Here is a 23359-nt window from a genome sequence, read left to right as displayed (position 1 = left end):
CCTGTGATTGGCTGGAGCTGTCACTTGGACTGAATTGTCATCCCGGGAGGTCAGACTGGAGGAAGAAGCAGGCAGTTATCGGTAAGTCAGAACTTCTTTTTTTTTTTTACACGTTCATGTATATTGTGATCGGAAGTCACTGTCCAGGGTTCAGAAACAGTTTAACTCTTTCAGCACCCTGGACAGTGACTATCTCCTGACGTCGCGTAGCGGAAATTTTTATGCCGGGTTCGGTCAAAACGAGTTCGGCCGAACCCGGTGAAGTTCGGTTCTATTGTCCGGGTTCGCTCATCTCAAAGACACTCCGTTTGGATGTTTGTAAACAGAAAAGCACGTGGTGCTTTTCTGTTTACATTCATCCTTTTGACAGCTCTTGTGCGAATCACGCAGTTCGCACGGAAGAGCTTCCGTGCGGCATGCGTGGTTTTCACCCACCCATTGACTTCAATGGGTGCGTGATACGCGCAAAACGCTGAAAGAACGGACATGTCGTGACTTTTTTTCAGCGGACTCACGCTGAGGAAAAATCACGGACATGTCAGCACGGCCCCATAGACACATATAGGCGCGTGCAAATCACGCGCGTTGCACGGACGTTTTTTTCACGTTTGTCTGAATAAAGCCTTACACTAACCTTACTGGCAGTTCAGTTGGAGGTGGTGATGTTCCTGCCATCACCTTCTTTTCTTTCTTACTTGTAGGATTCCCAGCCTTTGGACTGGACTTCCGTTTAGGAGACTTGCTGGATTTACTTGGTGAAGGAGACATTTTGGCTATAACTTCAGGTGAAATCTACAAAAAAAATAAAAAATGGTTGCATTTAAACAAAAACAAAACGGTATATGCAAGGGATTCCTAATTTGTGCCCCTAAATTGACAAATGAAAATTACTATTTCTGTTATCTTTTGGTAGAATGAATTAAAAGTATGAAAAGCATTTTTCTCTTTCGTTGGAGGGGAGACACAGGAACACATGGGTATTGGCTGATGCCACTAGGAGGCTGACGCGAAAGAAAAAAGAAAAATTAGCTCCTAACAGGCTAAGTTAACCCCTTAATGACGCAGGCTGGTTTTGGCCTTAAGGCTCAGAGATCATTTTTCAAATCTGACATGTGTCACTTTACGTGGTAATAACTTGGGAATGCTTTCACCTATCCAACCGATTCCGAGATTGTTTTCTCATGACACATTGAATGTATCGACAACATTTTACCACTAACATCAAGCCCAGTGTTTGTGAAAAATAGCACAATGTACAGAAAATTTAGAAAAATGTGCATTTTCCTCAATTTAAATGTATCTGCTTGTAGGGCAGATGGTTATACCACACAAAATAGTGACTAATTAATATTTCCCATATGTCTACTTTAGATTGGCATCATTTATTTTTCTAGGAGGTTACAAGGCTTAGAACATAAAAACAGCAATTTCTCATATTTCCAAGAACATTCCAAAAGCCTTTTTTTTAACGTACCTGTTGAGTTCTGAAGTGGCTTTTTAAAAACTAGACCCCTCAAAGTATTCAAAAGAGCATTTAGAGAATGTCTTAACCCTTTAGGTGTTTTCCAGGAATTAAATAAAAGTGGAGGTGAAATTTGCAAATTTCATTTTTCTTGCAGAAATTCAATGTTATTCCTTTTTTTTTCTGTAACACAGACGGTTTTACCAGAGAAACACTACTAAATATGTATTGTCCAGATTCTGCAGTTTTTAGAAATGTCCCACATGTGGCTCTAGTGCGCAAGTAGACTAAACACAAGCCCCAGAAGCAAAGAAGCACCTTGTGCATTTTGGGGCCTCTTTTATTAGAATATATTGTAGGTACCAAAACAGTAGAAATCCGACAAAAGTGACCCCATTTTGGAAACTACGCCCCTCAAGGAATTTATGCTTGTGACCATTTGGACCCCACAAGTTTGTTCACATCACTCATTTGAATTGGGCTGTGAAATTAAAAAAAAATAAAACATTTCCAATAAGATCTCATTTTTGCTCAAAATGTCATATTTTCACAAGGAACAAAATACCCGATTTTGTTGCCCAATTTCTCTTGAGTGCGGCAATACCTCATTTGTGGTGATAAACTGCCGTTTGGGCCCATGGGAGGGCTCAGAAGGAAAGGACCACCATTTGGCCTACTGAGGATTTTCTAGTGCGAAGTCATGTATGCAGAAGCCCCTGAGGTACCAGTACAGTTGAAACCCCCGAGAAGTGACCCCATTTTAAAAACTACACCCCTTAAGGCATTCATCTAGAGGTGTAGTGAGCATTTTGACCCCACAGGTATTGTGTAAAAGATAATGTGCAGCAGATGGTGCAGAGTGAGATTTGCAATTTCCTATACATATATGCCAATTCAGTGTCCGATATAGTGTGCCCAGCATGTGCCACCGGAGACATACACCCCATAAACTGTAATGTGGGTTCTCCTGGGTGCGGCAATACCCTACACGTGGCTGTTAGCTGCCTGGACACAAGGCAGGGCTCAGAAGTGAAAGATGAGGGGAATAAGCTGTGCAACGGGGTAAATAAAAAAAAATCAAGGGATGTATGGCAAATTTTAAAACAACCTTTCATACAGAGCCCTGGTTTTTCGGGACACGTGTCACATTGATATATTGTGTCCTTCATATCCACTTTTAAAACAGACTCTGCACCTCTTGACTCATTCCCTTCCCACCAGTATAGGGAACTTCTCCTGGAAAGTGTTGCCCTGGTACTATGCGTGTGGCCTGGCTTCGAGAAGTACTGGGTGACCCCTCTTCCTGGTCCCTAAAAATTAGGATCTTGATAACCTCTTGAAATTCCAGGAAAGTTCCCGTCTGGCCAGCACATCGACGTAGCACGTACACATTGTACAATGCCATCTGTATGATGTGCACGGCCAGCTTCTTATATCACTTCTTTCTGACCCTCACATCCCAGGAAGAGTTCTCTCCACAAGCTTGTCGTTGTTAAGGGCCTGCCATCTGTACCATTCTTTCAACTTTTCATCACTCCGGATAAACACTGCAAGGGGCTGCCGGCTTCCATGCTGACCATATCCCATTGGATTCGCTTAGCCATCAGTGACGCTTACCGTGTGAAAAGACACGATCCTCCTTTCCAGATTACGGCGCACACACTACCCATTGGGTGGACGCTTCCTCGGCAGTTAGCAATCAGGAGTCAGCTGTTCAGGTGTGCAAAGCCCTACCTGATCTTCCATTCATACCATCGCAAAATCTTATAAGGTGCACACTTTTGCATCAGTGGATGCAGGTTTTGGTCGCAAGGTGTTGCAGGCAGCAGTAGCTCAGCCTTCCGCCTAATCTTTCTTACTCAATTTATTCTTCCCATTGCTTTAGGATGTCCTATGATTCATGCCCCCAACCCCAATGAAATTAACGGGGAGAGGTTTTTTTTTTGTTTTGTTCTCGCCATAAAATCTTCTCGTAGTCTTCATTGAAGAACAGAGCTCTCTTCCATTGTTGAGGTTTTCTTGCCTATTTTCATGTTCTGGTGCGTTCTTCGGTGTTCTGAAACCTGTTTTGCTATTGCTTTTCCTACTGCTGGGACACAAACGAATTGGCTCACAGCCTGTAGGCTGGGTATAGCTTGTATAGGAGGAGCGAACGGTTTTCTTTAGTGTCAGCCTCCTAGTAGCAGCTTCCTATACCCATGTCCCATATCCTGTCCCCCAAATGAGCACTACGAGAAAGATTTTACATCGAGTAGGAAAAAAAAAAATCCAATTTTTTTACGTAAGGTTACTGATTGGTGAATTCATGTTGATGTAAAAAATATCCAACCAAACATATGATGAGGCAACCGTTAGGTTTAAACAAAGTCATCCATATTTTGTTACATAAGTAATCAGAAAATATTGATCTGTAATGATGAAAATCAAGTATAATACAATGTAGAATAGTAGTCACATTTGCCACTCTAATTGCCACATTTGTAAACTCTACTAAAATGAAGACTCTTCCATGTGCTCTTTTAAAGGAATTACATATGACAGTCTCATTCCTGTTCATTTTCATGCAGCTTCTATCACTATATTTCAGAGCATGCATACAGCTGTAGTTCTATGATCTACGGTAATAATACTATGTGACCCAGGCAGACATCAAGACTTTTCCTCCTTCTGGAATGTGAGGCCATTATATAATGTGTAGAGTTTATCTCTTTCCTGCAATAGGCGGTTTGCCCCACAACCTCTCTTCAGGGGAGACAAACTCCTGACAGATAGTGATGATGAGGATGATGAAGACGACTAGACACAGTGGCAGAGGGAGCAGGCAGAGACGCTGCTGGCTCCGCTTCCAGGCTTCTACAGGTGGGATATTCCTGATTTGACGCAAAAAAATAAAATAAAAAAATGCTAGATAGCAGGGAAGTTTATGTCAAATATCCATGTAGGGTTTATGGTCAACTGTTTCTTTAAAGGGGTATTCCCAAAATCATAAATCATTATAATTTTCTAAATCGCCGGGGGCCCCACCGACCGTTAGAACGAGGGTCCTAAACCCCCAGGTCCTCTTCACTGAACTTCCCGCAGTGAGGAGGCGCTTGAATGAAGCAGTCGAGAATGCAACAAAATCCATTCACTGTCTGAGAATTATGGAAACAGCGGAGCTGCGTACTTGGGTGTTTCCGTTATTCCAACAGACTTTGAATGGAGCAGCAGCACGCATGCTCAACCACCGCTCCATTCAATATCCTCCTTACCCCAGTCGAGGAGTGAGGAGGATCTGGGGGTTCGGGACCCTGTTCCCGCAATCGGTGGGGGTTCCAGAAGTGGGGACCCCAGCGATCAGACAATTATCACCTATGCTGTGGTTAGGTGATAATTACTGACTTTGGAATACCCGTTTAAGACAAAAAGCATTTCTAGATCATATCTACAGACCTAGATTATGAGAGCAGTAATATGCGTCTTCCTAAAGATCACAGTTGCAAGACAGGCCTGCGACCAATCATGAAAACCTGCTGCAAAGAGATGAAAGAAATTGTAAAACTTAACTTTACCTCTTTTTTTATCACAATCTCTTCACGTTTGTCCATGTTTTCCTGCTCCAATTTCATTAACTCACGTTGTATCTTCTGACGTTTCATTTCCAAAGACAATTCATGGTCATAGTCATAATTAACATCACCATTTTCTGAATCTATGATAAAAATTACAATAATTAGTGCACAATACTTCATTATATAAAGATTTGAACACACACACATATATATATATATATATATATATATATATATATATATATATATATATACACACACACACACTGAAGGAAATAAGTATTTGATCCCTTGCTGATTTTGTAAGTTTGCCCACTGTCAAAGTCATGAACAGTCTAGTATTTTTAGGCTAGGTTAATTTTACCAGTGAGAGATAGATTATATTAAAAAAAAAATACAAAAAAAATCACATTGTCCAAATTATATATATTTATTTGCACTGTGCACAGAGAAATAAGTATTTGATCCCTTTGGCAAAGACTTAATACTTGGTGGCAAAACCCTTGTTGGCAAGCACAGCAGTCAGACGGTTTTTGTAGTTGATGATGAGGTTTGCACACATGTTAGATGGAATTTTGGCCCACTCCTCTTTGCAGATCATCTGTAAATCATTAAGATTTCGAGGCTGTCGCTTGGCAACTCGGATCTTCAGCTCCCTCCATAAGTTTTCGATGGGATTAAGGTCTGGAGACTGGCTAGGCCACTCCATGACCTTAATGTGCTTCTTTTTGAGCCACTCCTTTGTTGCCTTGGCTGTATGTTTCGGGTCATTGTCGTGCTGGAAGACCCAGCCACGAGCCATTTTTAATGTCCTGGTGGAGGGAAGGAGGTTGTCACTCAGGATTTGACGGTACATGGCTCCATCCATTCTGCCATTGATGCGGTGAAGTAGTCCTGTGCCCTTAGCAGAGAAACACCCCCAAAACATAATGTTTCCACCTCCATGCTTGACAGTGGGGACGGTGTTCTTTGGGTCATAGGCAGCATTTCTCTTCCTCCAAACACGGCGAGTTGAGTTAATGCCAAAGAGCTAAATTTTAGCCTCATCTGACCACAGCACCTTCTCCCAATCACTCTCAGAATCATCCAGATGTTCATTTGCAAACTTCAGACGGGCCTGTACATGTGCCTTCTTGAGCAGGGGGACCTTGCGGGCACTGCAGGATTTTAATCCATTACGGCGTAATGTGTTACCAATGGTTTTCTTGGTGACTGTGGTCCCAGCTGCCTTGAGATCATTAACAAGTTCCCCCCCGTGTAGTTTTCGGCTGAGCTCTCACCTTCCTCAGGATCAAGGATACCCCACGAGGTGAGATTTTGCATGGAGCCCCAGATCGATGTCGATTGACAGTCATTTTGTATGTCTTCCATTTTCTTACTATTGCACCAACAGTTGTCTCCTTCTCACCCAGCGTCTTACTTATGGTTTTGTAGCCCATTCCAGCCTTGTGCAGGTCTATGATCTTGTCCCTGACATCCTTAGAAAGCTCTTTGGTCTTGCCCATGTTGTAGAGGTTAGAGTCAGACTGATTAATTGAGTCTGTGGACAGGAGTCTTTTATACAGGTGACCATGTAAGACAGCTGTCTTTAATGCAGGCACCAAGTTGATTTGGAGCGTGTAACTGGTCTGGAGGAGGCTGAACTCTTAATGGTTGGTAGGGGATCAAATACTTATTTCTCTGTGCACAATGCAAATAAATATATATAATTTTCACTATGTGATTTTCTTTTTTTTTTTTTATATATAATCTATCTCTCACTGGTAAAATTATCCTAGCCTAAAAATTCTAGACTGTTCATGTCTTTGACAGTGGGCAAACTTACAAAATCAGCAAGGGATCAAATACTTATTTCCTTCACTGTATATATATATATATATATATATATATATATATATATATACACACGATCACATGTTAAGGCATACAAGGTGTATTAACTATGATATTATCTACAAGTTCATCAACCCAGCGGGCACTTTATCCGATGCACCTACACACAAATTCATTCAAATAAAAATCCCTTTGCTCCCTACCATCATGAGCAGACCTGTATGACATGGATGCACGTTAAATTGGCATCATGCACCCATGTAACTATGTGTCAATATCATTTTAACCCCTTCCCGACATTTGACGTATACATTCCCCAAAGTCGGGTAGGAGAACAGCTCATCGCACCCCCCCCCCCCACCCGCAACGCTGCAATTCCGGGGGACGACGATGGTCGCTATGGCTGCCTGGGGGCCTAATGAAGCCTGTCAGAATCACGATATACTGAAATACATTAGTATTGCAGTATATCGCTTGTTGAAGTCCCCCGGGTGGACTAATAAAAAACAAAAAAGTAAAAATGAGTAAAATAAAGTTGGTTTTTTTTATGTAGAAAAAATGTAAAAGGTCAAAAAACTCCCCTTTTCCCATTTTCCCCCTAGAGCATAGTAAAAAAAATAAACATAATTGGTATTGCCGCGCCCGTAAAAGTCTGAACTATTACAATATATCGTTATTTAACCTGCACGGTGAACGCCATAAAAAAAATAATAATTGTAAACGTCAGAATCTCTATTCTTTGTTCGCCTCATCTCCCACAAAAAAATGAAATAAAAAGTGATCAAAATGTCGCATGTACCTCAAAATCGTATCATTAGAAACTACAGCTTATCCACCAAAAAATAAGCCCTCATACCACTTAAGCGACGGAAAAAAAAAAAAAAAGGAAAAAAGTTACGGCTCTCGGAATTTGGCGACAAAATAAATAACATTTTTTACATTTAGGTTTTTACTTCTAAAAGTAGTAAAATATAGAAAAAACTATATATATTTGGTATCGCCGTAATCGTATTGACCCACAGAATAAAGTTAACATGTTTTAATTGCACAGTGAATTCCGTAAAAAAGGAAGCGCAAAAAACAATGGAGGAATCGCTGTTTTTTTCATTTTCTACCCCACAAATAATTTTTTGCCCGTTTCCTAGTACATTATACGGCACAATAAATGGTGCTACGAAAAACTACAACTCGTCCCGCAAAAATTAAGCCCTCATAGGACTATAGCGACGGAAAAATAAAGAAGCTATGGCAAGGTGGGGAGGAAAAAACGAAAATGAAAATCTGAAAAAGGGCTGCGGCGGGAAGGGGTTAAATAGGAGTCTCGGGTGTTATAGCAGCGATGTTTGTGGGACATATTTGATATTGCTATACACGGGAGAGTGGGATGATTATATTTTATGATTAAAGTAATTATATTTAATATTTAAAAAAGGTAAAAAAAGTAAATTAGCATTTGTATTATCTTTGCTTACTTTTCCCTATATAAAAAAATTTTAATAAAAAGATACGGATTCTGTTTTTATACCATATTAAAGCCCCATGTGTGCCACCAAAAAAAAAAAACTATCTAAGGCTATGTTCACACGGGGTCTTTTGCCGAGTTTTTTGACGCGGAAACCGCGTCGCAAAACTCGGCAGAAACGGCCCGAGAACGCCTCCCATTGATTTCAATGGGAGGCGTCGGCGTCTTTTTCCCGCGAGCAGTAAAACTGCCTCGCGGGAAAAAGAAGCGACATGCCCTATCTTCGGGCGCTTCCGCCTCCGACCTCCCATTGACTTCAATGGGAGGCAGGAGAAAGCGTGTTTTATGCCCGCGGCGCTCAATGGCCGCGGGCGAAAAACGGCGCGATAATTGCTATTCACACGGAGTATTTTGGGGGAGGAATATCTGCCTCAAAATTCCGTTTGGAGCTTGGAGGCAGATATTCCTCCCCCAAAATACTCCGTGTGAACTTAGCCTAAAAACATATTCAGCTAAAGTAGAAAAAAAACAATCGATGTAATTTTTTTAAATTTTTTTTTCACCCTTAGGCCCTGTCTACAGTTTTTTTGCAGGCAGAAAATTCTGCCTTTAAAAATCAACTCCGGTTTTTTTTAAGTGGTTTTGCACCACAGGCGGTTTTTGCCACGCCTTTTTACCTCGGTCTTCAATAGGCACAGGAAAAATCTGCAAGCATTTCTTGCCATAAACCGCATCAAACAAACTTTTCACGCTTGTCCTCTCCTCTCAGCCTCCTTCACTCTGTCACTGTGTTCAGAGAGGAGACTGATAGAGAGAAGGCAAAAAAATATATATACACATTTTAAAATAAATACACACGTTTACAAAGTATATAAAAAGTATACACTTTGTTATCCCTGTGCCTTTTAGTGTTAGAATAGACAGGCAGCCACAGTAGCTAAGGCTATGTCCACACTTGATTTGTGTCATTCCGTTGTTTGGCTCCGTCAGAGCAGCACAAGGGAATAACGGAACCAACGGACACCACCTGTTGCCGATGGAACCCATTGACTTTACTAGGTTCCGTTGTGGTGTCCGTGATTTTACCGGACACCATAGTGCAGCATGCTGCACTATTTTCTCCAGTAAACCCTGCCAAATCTGCGACTGAGGCCCCAAACGGAGCCTCTGACGCAGATGTGAACAGAGCCTTAGGTAGCTGAAAAATGGTTAAGTTATCCAACATAGTTCAAAAGTTATAACTGTGTAAAAGAATGTATGCCAAAACTTTAAATATAGCTCTGATCATTCAGGCATTGATGACCCTTGGTCCTGAAAGGGTTAAAGGAATTTTCCACACTAAATATTAGTGTATCCCGAGACAAGCTGTCACCCTCCATTGCAGTGAATGGAAGATACAGAAATGTTTCTGTATCTCCCATACTCTATAATGAATAGCAATCGCATAAATGTGGCCACCTCTACTGCAAACAAGGGACAAAAAACCCTCACTATAATGTGAAGGGTCACACTGCATGCCCCTATAATGTGATAGGATGCCCACCACGAGTCCAATGAATACTTTCAGGAGAACAACAAGCAGCCAGGTCAAGCTGATTCCCCCAAACGTGACAAAATTCAGTGCGTTTCAAACAAATCTCAATGGACAAAAACAGGAGATTCACGGCATGAACGTTCGGCAGCAGTGTAACCTGGAAGGAAGGTGTCTAGCCCCTAAATGAATCTATTCAATAAAGAATCCGGGATCTTCTGGGGGAAGCAGGGCTTCCTATCTTGTACTAGAAAGGCATTTGTAATAACATGGCCACTCAGTGTATTAGTTCATCAAAATTAAAAAAACACAATAAATGCCTAAGTAGAAGTTTTCTTTTCCCCTCTTTAGGTCACAAAAGCTGTGTACAACATACATATGGATTTGTAAGCTTGAGGGTATGTTCACACGCTGAGCCAAAAACGTCTGAAAATACGGAGCTGTTATCAAGGGAAAACAGCTCCTGATTTTCAGACGTTTTTTGAGCAACTCACGTTTTTCGCTGCGTTTTTCGCGCCGTTTTCTCGGCCGTTTTTGGAGCTGTTTTCAATAGAGTCTATGAGAAAACGGCTCCAAAAACGTCCCAAGAAGTGTCCTGCACTTCTTTTGACGAGGCTGTAAATTTACGCGTCGTCTTGACAGCTGTCAAACGACGACGCGTAAATTACAGGTCGTCTGCACAGTACGTCGGCAAACCCATTCAAATGAATGGGCAGATGTTTGCCGACGTATTGGAGCCGTATTTTCAGGCGTAATTCGAGGCATAATACGCCTCGTTTACACCTGAAAATAGGTCGTGTGAACCCAGCCTTAGAATCAATCTCAGCAGGCACAACGCAGCTCCCCGAAATTAACCCATGGGCGAAAAACTAAACTTGTGATTGTGTTCTGAATATACGTCTTACATGCTCCAATTCAGACCCCCCTACTGTGCAAGAAAGTTTGTGGCTACCAAAATTTAAAAGGCAAAACAAGAAGGGTTCATTGACAGCTTCCTAGTTCTAAAAAGTGCTTTAATGATTTAGAAAGATGAGAATTATAAAGAACCTCAGCGATGGATGCAAATCTTATATGCTCCATTTACAGCCAGCTTTGAAATCAGTGAGTAAAAAGTCCATATAATGCAATGTACCATTAGAAGAATACGAGAACCCGCAGAAATAATGAACACTCAACTTTTCAGGCCGACTTCTAAGATATTAGACTTATTTTACTTCTCACTCTATTCACACTGCAATGCCGTGTACGTTGGACGTAAAAGTCAGAAAATGTATACAGCGACACACATCTGAGGTTCCTGACAGAAGTATACTGTATTTCCCGACGTATACCTCGCTGACGTACACTGCAAAGGAGACAATTATTTTTCAGATCTACTTTCTGGACTAGTGAATGGTCTTGCTAAAAAATTTAAAAGTAGCACCAGAAATTTAGAATTATTGACCTACAGCTGGGATCCTAAAAAAAAAATAAAAAAAATAAATAAAAAAAAAAAAAAAAAAAAAAAAAGGGGGCATTACTTTGGCTCCTAATCGACACATTTAGGAGTCACATAATATTTGTGTCAACACACTAAAAATCAATTACACCTACAGAAACTTTGTTCTCTAAATTTTTGGGCTACCTGCAGCTGCCAATAAAGGAAAAGTAACTGCCCAGTTAGGCCAGGGCTGCACCTAGACTTTTATAAGTGCTACTAATTGATTTTAGGCAACTCAATGTATTCATTTGGACGTCACATGTAGCTCAATTGTTAAAAATCAATCACCAGCACTGAAGTCTAAGTGTAGTCCTAGTCTTCTACATTTAACTCAACAACACAGGCAGAATGTTATACTTTAACCCCTTAATGACCGCCGATAAGCCTTTTCACGGCGGTCATTAATGGGCTTTATTCTACAGCGCCGCTATTCCACGGCGCTGCATTAGAATAAAGTAAACAGAGCAGGGAGCTGTCAAATCTCCCTGCTCTCAGCTGCCAGAGGCAGCTGAGGGCTGGGAGCGTCCCTGCTCTGCCGTGTGAGATCAATATTAGTATCGATCTCACCCGTTTAAGGGTATGTGCACACACACACTAATTACGTCCGTAATTGACGGACGTATTTCGGCCGCAAGTCCCGGACCGAACACAGTGCAGGGCGCCGGGCTCCTAGCATCATACTTATGTACGATGCTAGGAGTCCCTGCCTCGCTGCAGGACAACTGTCCCGTACTGTAATCATGTTTTCAGTACGGGACAGTTGTCCTGCAGCGAGGCAGGGACTCCTAGCATCGTACATAAGTATGATGCTAGGAGCCCGGCTTCATACACTGTGTTTGGTCCGGGACTTGCGGCCGAAATACGTCCGTCAATTACGGACGTAATTAGTGTGTGTGCACATACCCTAACCCCTCAGATGCGGTACTCAATAGCGAGCACCGCATCTGAGTGGTTTTGGAGAGAGGGAGGGAGCTCCCTCTCATCCCACCGACACCCGGCGATACGATGGCAGCCGGGGGCCTAATAAAGGACCCCAGGTCTGCCTGTAATGAATGCCTGTAAGTCATGCCGCAGTCATGACCTAGCAGATGCCTGTCCATTTTAAACGGAAAGGCAATAATACACTGCAATACAAAAGTATTGCAGTGTATTATAATGAGGATTGCATAGTGAAGTCCCCTAGTGGTACTAGTATAAAAAGTAAAAAAAAAGTTGAATAAAGTTAATTTAAAAAAAAGTGAAAAAAAAAATAAATGAAAAACCCACTTTTTCCCCTTACAAACTGCTTTTAAAAAAAAAACACAATAAAGGCAAAAAAGTTGCACATACTTGGTATCGCCGCGTCCGTAACGACCCAACTATAAATCGATTACATTATTTAACCCGCACGGTGAACGCCGTAAAAAATAAAATAAAAAACTATGGAAGAATTGCTGTTTTCTGTTAATCCTGACTTTAAAAAAATGTGATAAAAAGTGATCAAAAAGTCGCATCTTCTCCAAAATGGTACCAATAAAAACTACAAGACGTGTCGCAAAAAACAAGACCATAAACAGCTATGTCGACGCAAAAATAAAAAAGTTATAGCTCTTCGAATGTGACAATGGAAAACTTTAGAAAATGGCTTGGTCATTAGGGCCCAGAATACAAGCAGGGGGAAGGGGTTAAATGGAAGTCCGTGAATTGTATTGACAGATTTTAAAAGGGGTTGTCCACTACCCGACAACTGAAGATCTGTCCACCGCATAGGTCATCAGAATATCATCGGTGCGGGTCCGATACCTGAACCCCCACCGATCAGCTGCTCCTGCTGCCTCCGGGCACCAGACATCCATGCCAGAAGCAGTTGGCTCCGGCCAGGAAAGAAGCCGAGCTGCAGCTCTGCTCCTATTTAAATGAATAGCAGAGCTGCAATTCAGCAGCATGGCCACTATGCAACGTACAGAGCCAACTGCTTCCTGCATACTGTGCAATGACATCCGATACTCTCAGGGAGCAACAGCAGCTGATCGGTGCGGGGTTCGGGTGTCGGACCCGCACAGATGATATTCTGATGGCCTATCCAGTGGACAGGTCATCAATTGTCCGGTAGTGGACAACCCCTTTAAACATACTGTAACATCCAAATAATTTAACCCGTTAGTGACCGCCCCATAGTGTTTTTACGGCGGCCACTAATGGGCTTTATTCTGATGCAATAGCCTTTTATACGGCGCTGCATCCGAATAAATAAACAGAGCAGAGAGCGGTCAAAACTCCCTGCTCTCAGCTGCCAGATGTAGCGGAGGGCTGGGGGCGTCCCTGCTCGACCGGGTGAGATCGATATTAGTATCGATCTCACCTGTTTAACCCTGCAGATGCGGCGCTCAGTAGCGAGTGCCGCATCTGAGTGGTTTTGGAGAGCGGGAGGGAGCTCCCTCTCTCTCCCACCGGCACCCGGCGATAAGATCGCCGAGTGTCTGTCTTCTATGGCAGCCGGGGGCCTAATAAAGGCCTCCAGGTCTGCCTGTAGTGTATGCCAGAGGCATAGCCTAGCAGATGCCTGTCCGTTTTACACGGACCAGCATAATACACTGCAATACAGAAGTTACACATATTTGGTATCGCCGCGTCCATAACGACCCCAACTTATTACATTGTTTAACCCGCACGGGGAACGTCGTAAAAAGTTAAATTTAAAAAAAACATGCAAAAATTGCTGTTTTCTTTGAATCCAGCCTTAAAAAAAAATATGATAAAAAGTGATCAAAAAGTCGCATCTACTCAAAAATAGTACAGATAAAAACTACAAGTCGTCCCGCAAAAATAAAGCCCTCATACAACTGCATTGGCGAAAAAATAAAAAAAAGTTATGGCTCTTAAAATATGGAGATGCAAAAACAAATACATTTTGAAAAAAAGTGTTTTCACGGTGTAAAAGTAGTAAAAAATACAAAACCTATATAAATTTGGTATCGTTGCAATCGCAACAATCCGCTGAATAAAGTTATTGTGTTATTTATACCACACGGTAAACGGCGTAAATTTAGGATGCAAAAAAGTGTTATTAATTCTATGTACCCCAAAATGGTGCTATTAAAAATTACAACTTGTCCCGCAAAAACAAGACCTTATACAGCTATGTCGATGCAAAAATAAAAAAAAGACGATGGAAAAACTTAAAAAATGGCTTGATCATTAAGGTCTAAAATAGGCTGGTCATTAAGGGGTTAAAGAGGCTTTCTAGGAAAACATTATCCAAGGTCCTGCTTCAGTCTTGTGCTGTGAAAACGCTGAACACAGTACTATTAGGGTTTGTTCACACATAGCATAAATACTGCAAATTTTCCGCAGCGTAATTCATTGCGGAAAACCCACGCTGCGTAATACAGTAGCCGCCGAGTGGATGAAGTTTCAACAAATGTCATCCACACCGAGTAAAAAAAAACTTTCGGAAACTGACCTGCAGTGCGTTTTTTTTTATCCGCAGCATGTCAATTTATGTTGCAGAATCGCTGATTTTCTCCATTGAATTCAATGGGAGGTAAAGCCCACAGCTGCTATTTTTGCCGCAGAAAAGCTGCGATTCCGGGCTGAAATCGCAATCCAGAAAAAAAAAAAAAAGTTATACTTAGGCCTCATTTACACGAGCGTGTGCGTTTTGCGCGCGCAAAAAACGCTGCGTTTTGCGCGCGCAAAAGGCACTTGGCAGCTCCGTGTGTCATCCGTGTATGATGCGCGGCTGCGTGATTTTCGCGCAGCCGCCATCATAGAGATGAGGCTAGTCGACGGCCGTCACTGTCCAAGGTGCTGAAAGAGCTAACTGATCGGCAGTAACTCTTTCAGCACCCTCGACAGTGAATGCCGAACACAATATACACCAACCTGTGAATAAAAAAAAGACGTTCATACTTACCAAGAACTTCCTGCTTCCCCCAGTCCGGGCTCCCGGCCGTTGCCTTGGTGACGCGTCCCACTCTTGTCATCCGGCCCCACCTCCCAGGATGACGCCGCAGTCCATGAGACCGCTGCAGCCTGTGATTGGCTGCAGCCTGTGCTTGGCCTGTGATTGGCTGCAGCTGTCACTTGGACTTAACTGTCATCACGGGAGGTCGGACCGGAGTTATCGGTAAGTCAGAACGTCTTTTTTTTTTTACAGGTTCATGGATTTTCGGAGCGGAAGTCACTGTCCATGGTGCTGAACCAGTTTAACGCTTTCAGCACCGTGGACAGTGACTGTCTCCTGACGTCGCGTACCCGAACATTTTTTACCGGTTTCGGTCAAAACGAGTTTGGCCGAACCCGGTGAAGTTCGGTGCGCTCATCTCGAATTTGACACTCCGTTTGGATGTTTGTAAACAGAAAAGCACGTGGTGCTTTTCTGTTTACATTCAGGAGTTTGACAGCTCTTGCGCGAATCACGCAGTTCGCACGGAAGTGCTTCCGTGCGGCATGCGTGGTTTTCACGCACCCATTGACTTCAATGGGTGCGTGAGTGCGCGAAAAACGCACGATTATAGAACATGTCGTGAGTTTTTTTCTGCGCACACGCGCTGAGCGCAATTCACGCATCGTCTAAACTGCCCCATTGACTAATATAGGTGCGTACGACATGCGTGCAAAGCACGCGCGTCGCACGCGCGTATATTACGTTCGTGTAAATGAGGCCTTACCCATAGTCATGGCAACGTGTCCCTCATGTCCTGCAGCCTGGCCTTCTGGGATGACATTTTATCCCACTACAGCCAATCACAGGCTGTAGTGGTTACATGGGCTGCAGCGTCATCCCAGGAGGCTGGACTGAACGGACAGCGGAGGGACGCATCACCATGATTACGGCCCGGGGTAAGTATGAACTTTTTTTCAGGAGGCCGAGCTGCAGGACATCAGAGAGATGTGTCGCCATGACTACGGGTAAGTATAGGCTTTTTTTTACTTTACCTGCTGTTTTCCACAGCGGACATTCCAGACAAAAACAGCACAACAATATGGTGCGGTTTAGGGTATGTTCACACGGCCTATTTACGGACGTAATGCGGGCGTTTTTGCCCCGAATTACGTCCGAAAATAGCGCCTCAATAGCGTTGACAAACATCTGCCAATTGAAAGCAATGGGCAGACGTTTGTCTGTTCACACAAGGCGTAATTTACGCGCCGCTGTCAAATGACGGCGCGTAAATAGACGCCCGCGTCAAAGTGACCTGTCACTTCTTTGGCCGTAATTGGAGCAGTTATTCATTGACTCCAATGAATAGCAGCGCCAATTACGTCCGTAATGGACGCGGCGTTCAAGCGCCTGCACATGCCGTTACGGCTGAAATTACGGGGATGTTTTCAGGCTGAAACATCCCCGTAATTTCAACCGTTACGGACGCCCTCGTGTGCACATACCCTTATCGGTCAGAACTCATGCATATCAATGGGGCCGTTCATCCGTTTCAACGGAGCATGTGAAGGGTCTGTGAACAAAATAGGACTGCAGTTTTCCACGTCCGAGGTTAGCTACGCACGTCTGAATGTAGCCTTAGCGTTATAAAACAAATTTTTCACACATACCACAATACAATATTTATCCACACATAGCGGCAGCAGCAGGGAATGAGGTGACCAATAGGATGAGGCCTTTCCACTTCCACCTATTAAAAGGCATGATACTACACAAACAAATGTTTTCCTGAGCCGAAGCAGTTCCAGAGAGAAAAAACATTGCAGATTTGCTATACAATGTGAAGGGGTAAGATATTTACCCTGATTATTATGGTCTATTAAAACATTACTAGAACCTGGAAAACCCCTCAACTCAAAAAGGGAAACCGGTACGAATAATGAGGATATTCGGAACACTAGATACTAAGTTTACTTCTAAGTACACTATATGGCCAAAAGTATGCGGACACCCCTCCTGATTATCGAGTTTAGGTGTTTCAGTCACAACCATTGCAAACAGATACATAAAATCAAGCACACAGCCATGTAAACTCTATAGAAAAATATAGCTAGCGATGAGTCATACTGAAGATCTCGGTGACTAATTGTGGCACGGTCATAGATTGCCACCTTGGACACAAGTCCTTTGTGAAGTTAATGATCTGCTAGATCTTTTCGCTCAACTATAAGTGCTACTACTGTGAAGTGGAAGCGTCTAGGAATAACACCTCAGCCATGAAGCAGTGGACCACAAACGAAGAGCGGGGCCCGCTGAACGCTTAAGTGTTCGTGGTATGGGTTTCCATGGGCGAGCGGCTGTACACAATGCCCAGCGTTGGACAGAGTGATATAAAGCACGCCACCACTGGACTCTGGAGAAGTGGACACATGGTTTTTGGAGTGATAATTCAAGCTTCATTATCTGGCAGTCTGACTGGCGAATCTGGGTTTGGCAAATGGCAGGAGAATGCTACCTACCAGAATGCATAGTGCCAACTGTAAAATTTGGTGGAGGAGGTATAATGATGTGGGGCTGTCTTTCAGGGTTTGGTCTAGGCCCCTTATTCCCATGTTAATGCTAAAGCATACAAAGATATTTAAGACAATAATATGTTTCTATCTTTGCGGTAACCATTTGGAGAAGGCCCTTTCCTGTTCCAGCATGACTGTGCCCCAGAGTACACATCAAGGTCCATAAAGGCATGGTTGGGTGAGTTTGGCGTGGAGTAACTTGAGTGGCCTGCACACACCACTGACCTCAATACCCATACAACGCTTTTGGGATGAATTAGAACGCCGATTACGAGCCAGGCCCTCTCGTTCAACATCAGTGTTTCACCTCACAAATGCTTTTCTGGATGAATGGGCAAATATTCCCAGACACCCTCCAAAGACTTCCCAGAAGGGAATGTCCAACAAGCACATATAGGTGTTACGGTCAGGGGTTCACATACTTTTTGCCAAATAAGGTACCTAAACAGGGAGGAGATTTTTCTCTAGCCTTAGGTTTGTACTCACTCATTTTTCCACATTGGTCAACTGCATCAAAATAAAAAGAAACAATTTGCAAAGAGTTTCAATGTGAAAAAAAAAAAAAAAAAAAAAAAAAGCAACTCTAAAAATATGAATACAATTTAGCAAGTAAGACGCCTGGATATAGAAGTTTATAGATACAGAGTGTTGGATTAAGGCTGCTTCACTGGTTTTAGTGTTTAAGGTCAAAATAGAAATACATCAATAACATACATCCAGTTCATTATATGGCTATGGCTCGCTTGCTCAAAGTGCATGGAATAAAAACAGTAATCGTTTCTAAGCATGTTCTGTTTCCCTGGGTTCTCACCATCTCTCGCAGTTTCCCATTCAGCAGCTTCTTCGTCGCTTTCAGGAGTTCTTTCTTTTGTAATTTTAATATCTTCCTTTTCTCGGTGTCTTCCCCTGGAGGACTCTTTCTATAATGGAAAGCATTTCTCAACACAAGTATAAGCAGACTTATTACACACACAATAAAAAAAAAAACACCCATCAATAAAACAAACGCTCCCAAGACTAGGGCATCTTTACGTAAAGAAAAAGTTTGTGAAACGCAGATTTTCCAAATACATTAGTGCCCATAAAAAAGATACAATTCCCCCACCCCAACTTTATACATGTAGCATAGGGATTCCTGATCATTTGCCTAGTGGTCTAGAGTGATTTAGCATTACTTAGAAAAAAAAAAAAAAAAGTCCTAATGAACTAATGAACTCTTGTAAGACAACTAACTACAGCCTACAAAAATGGAAACCGATATCCATTGTCAAAAAAAATAAAAAAATAAATTACACATTTTAAATAAACCCCAAATGTTTTTCCACCTAAATTAGAAAATGAAAGGACCAGTGTCACGAAAAAAAAATTTTTTAGATCAATTTTATTTTAGTGTTTTATTAAACATTTTTTTATTTGTGTGTTTGTGTTTTACTTTTTTTTTTATTTTTTCACTTTTTCTTCCTTACGTGGGCTGCCATTTTTTTTTCCATCTCTGTATGTGTCGATTAACGATACATACAGACATGGAATACGGCACATCCAGTCCCATAGTGAATGCGAACGGGGCCCGTTCCATCCACTATGCTGTACGCCGTCTGTGTGGCGCCGCTCCCACACAGTCCAAGTTGAACTGTCCGACGTCCGGCGCCATTTTCCTGTGGACCGGAAGTCGGGGCCGAACAGTAAGATTACTACTTCCGGTCGCGGCTTCCGGACTTCTGCACTTGGAGCGGCGGTAGCAGACGGAGCGGACGGACCGGAGGGAGCGGCGGCGACTGGAGCAGGTAAGTGATTTCTATGTAAGTTCGTGTTTGTGTGTGTTTACTACTGTATGTAAACCTACTACACTGTGTGTTAGCTCAAAAAATGGCGACACACAGTGTAGGAGGTTTGACCGTTCAATCCCCTCGTTTCTCCCGGCACTAGCCAGGATAAAGGAGGGGGGGATTCTGAGAGCTCACTAGAGCGAGTGAGTTTTCTCAAATTTTGCAGCATAAAGCAATGTAGTTGCTTTACCACATGCAATGCTGCAATTTTGGGAATTGCTCCATCTAGTGACCAGCACTGGGAAATATTATAAATTAGAATCTAATTTATAATATTTCCTGACTCGTGAAAAAAATAAAAAAAATTAGAACAATGTTTAATCACCCACACACTAATTGTTTAACTAAAAAAAAAAAAAAAAAAAAAATTTCTCTAGCGACACATTCCCTTTAAAGTAAAAAAGTGTCGACCCTTTCAGAAGGATGGTCGAGAAGGAGGAGGGAAAGGCCAATCTATTAACCACTTAACGACTGGCCTATTTTTAGGCCTCATTTTTTTACAATTTTATCAGTGTCTAATACAAGTCATGCCTCATCAACTGGTTAAATGCCTTCTTACTGTATTTACATGGGAAAATCCAGTGACAGGTGATATGATGAGGGTTACAAGTAAAATCTCCATTGCTTTACCAAGCAAGTATAGCTATAATAGACGAGTAACCGTGTCCAGATAGTAAACATCCCCGAGTTCTGTATTCATTTGAGGGGTATCCTGGTTCCAGTAAATGTTGTTATTCTTTGCACAATAATCTCCACTTGCGGTCATTCAATTGGAACCTTCATTATTTGCGTCCAGTGGATACAAATCTGTCCTGATCATGTGACGGCCACTGGTGCACGGCTCGTTACAGTTATCAGAATTGTTCCTTGTAACGAGTCATGCACCGGTGTGTCCAAGACCAGGGAGTCAACAATGAATGACCTACAGCAAGTAGAGATCTTCAGAAACATGAGGAATTGATGCATTAAGTATATTGGATATTTGTATAACTTTTCTTTATACAAAGAAGAATATTTATTAGCTGAAACCAGAAAAAGCCCAATAAGGCAGAGTAGGCCGGTCAGTTTAGCCTGAACTGTGGGGAAACTATTTGAAAGTTTTCTAAGGGATTCTATCAGAATTCTGCAGGGGAATGAATGGTACTGCATGGACAGGCCAAGTCCACCAGATCCGCTCTTCGGGTCCTAATAGGACATATTGACAGGGCTTATCTTTAGGAAACAACTCCTTTAAAAACGTTAGGAGTCGCCGTTTATGCAAAGGAATCAGAAATGTAATCCAGTGATTGAACCCATGTAGAGCAGCCAGGCACCGAACACCAACCCTGTCACAAGGGCCATCACTGTGTGAAACAGAGAAGAGTATCATTGGTTATACCTGTAGATTTACACCAATGTGATCATGCACCATCAGATATCTACACTTTCAGCAACGGTCATTTCTAGATCTTTTCATACCCTGGAAGGAGAAGTTTGGTCTTCAGCTGTTCGTTTCTGTGGCTCTGACTCTACCTCCTGGCGCTTATTTTTCATTCTATCGCGCAAGTCTATAGTGGGTCTTTCTGGTGACCTGAGAACACAAAGGATTCATTAAAGGCACTTATAAAAAAGGTAGAAAACAATACGAGCAAGAGATATAGTTAGAATGAAAGATTACATTTGCTTTCATACTAAAGGCATACCAAACCGGGACTAACATGGTAACTTATCACACTCTGCTTTAAGATATATACAGTTGTGTCCAGAAGTATTTGGACAGTGACACCATTTAGTTTCTGTACACCACCACAATGGATTTCAAACAGGACAATAATATGTGACAGAAGTGGAGACTTTCAGCTTTAATTCAGGGGGTTTAACAAAAATTTGGCATTAATTGTTTAGGAATTACAGAATTTTTTTTTTACACAATCCGTCCATTTTCCACATCTCAAAAGTAATTGGATAAACTAATAATTATAAATAGAAGGATTAATGTTAATACTTGAAAGCAAATCCTTTGCAGTCAATAACTGCCTGAAGCCTGGTACAAATGCTGAGTTTCCTCCCCTGAGAGTCCTTTATTGTAGCCATTAGTTGCTGTTCGTGGGCCTTTCTGCTTTCAATTTGTGAAAAAAATGCTCAAATCAGGTTGCGTATAATAATGACATTTTGGATGGATTCACACATGGCAGGTTTTATTGCAGAAATTTCTGCAAGTGAAAATCAGTTCCTTTCATCTGAATGGGGTTGTTTCTGCAGCAAGCACGTGAGTTTCTACAAATTCCATTCAGGTGAATGAAACAGATTTGTCGCAGAAATTTATGCAATAAAATGTGCTGTGTGTGAATACAAGCCTTTTACTTTACATTGGCTTTTTTTTTTTTTTTTTTTTAACGGGCCCTAGTGTGAGTGGGATAGGGATAGGCGACCTCACCATCTCAGAAAGGAGATAAGGAAGCTATTTCTATTATTAAAAGGGGTCCCACATATTAAAAATAAATAAATTCCAGATGCTTTGCACATCCAATTCAGAAAGTAGTTGCAATCACTTTTATAAATAAAAAATAATAGGACAGCCGCCTCATCATCAGATGCCTTTTGAAAATGAAAGCAGTGAACCGACTTGCTGCTATGGGAAGGTGCAATACTTTTCCTTTCCTCTAGTTTTGCACTTGTTTCCCTCTATTTTTTTCTAAAATAGATTAGGTATTCTTATTCCCTCATCCTGCTACAATCCAATGTCAATTTTGGTTGAAAGGGGAAAAGAGAAAACTCAGGAGTGGACATAAGCCGATTTGAACAGATTCTAGGACGGTAAGAGCACAGCAACTAGCAAAAATCATAGCGGAGCCTAAATCACTTTACTATAGTGGCACACGCTTATTGAACAGTTAAAGCGGCTCTGTCACCACATTATAAGTGCCCTGTCTGCTACATAAGGAGATGGGCGCTATAATGTAGGTGACAGTAGTGCTTTTTATTTAGAAAAACTATCTACTTTATGAGCGATTTTTAGCTTTATGCTAATGAGTTTCTTAATGCCCAAGTGGGCGTGTTTTACTTTAGACCAAGTGGGCGTTGTACAGAGAAGTGTATGATGCTGACCAATCGGCGTCATGCACTTCTCTCCATTCGTTTACACTGCACTAGCGATATAGTTATATCGTTATGTGCAGCCACATACACAAACACTAACATTACTGCAGTGTCCTGATAATGAATATACATCACTACCAGCCTGGACGTCGTGTGTACTCAGAATCCTGACAAGTCTGAATATTTTCTGTGAGATTCCAGCAAGGCAAACGTAATCTTATTTTAAATAACAGGATACATCGTAATCTCGCGTTTGCTTTGCTGTAAATCTCACAGAGACGCTACAGACATGTCAGCATTCTGAATACACATCAGGTCCAGGCTGGTAGTGATGTAGATTCATTATCAGGACTCTACAGTAATGTTAGTGTTTGTGTATGTAGCTGCACATAACGATATAGCTATATCGCTAGTGCAGTGTAAATGAATGGAGAGAAGTGCATGACATTGATTGGTCAGCGTCATACACTCCTCTGTACAACGCCCACTTGGTCTAAAGTAAAACACGCCCACTTGGGCATTAAGAAACTCATTAGCATAAAGCTAAAAATCGCTCATAAAGTGGTAAAAATAGATCGTTTTTTAAATAAAAAGCATTACTGTCACCTACATTACAGCGCCAGTCTCCTTATGTAGGAGATAGGGCACTTGTAATGTGGTAACAGAGCCTCTTTAATAGAGGAAAGGAAATCTTCAAA

General features: G+C 42.0%; 1 protein-coding gene across 5 annotated transcripts in view; it reads right to left on the bottom strand.

Annotated features, from left to right (window-relative positions):
* ZC3H13 (zinc finger CCCH-type containing 13) overlaps nucleotides 1–23359 on the bottom strand; it is a 69298-nt gene that overhangs the window by 41257 nt on the left and 4682 nt on the right. For all 5 annotated transcript variants that reach the window (XM_075852257.1, XM_075852259.1, XM_075852258.1 and 2 more), the window contains 4 exons: nucleotides 21042–21153; nucleotides 18569–18677; nucleotides 5014–5153; nucleotides 635–792 (listed from right to left, as the gene is read on the bottom strand). In XM_075852257.1, the coding sequence (XP_075708372.1) occupies nucleotides 635–792; nucleotides 5014–5153; nucleotides 18569–18677; nucleotides 21042–21153 (519 nt within the window). The remainder of the gene's footprint in view (nucleotides 1–634; nucleotides 793–5013; nucleotides 5154–18568; nucleotides 18678–21041; nucleotides 21154–23359) is intronic.

The sequence above is a fragment of the Rhinoderma darwinii genome, chromosome 2, assembly GCF_050947455.1.
Source record: "Rhinoderma darwinii isolate aRhiDar2 chromosome 2, aRhiDar2.hap1, whole genome shotgun sequence".
Classification (NCBI taxonomy): domain Eukaryota; kingdom Metazoa; phylum Chordata; class Amphibia; order Anura; family Rhinodermatidae; genus Rhinoderma; species Rhinoderma darwinii.
Note: the sequence above shows the minus strand (reverse complement) of the source record. Positions and strands in the feature narration are given on the sequence as shown.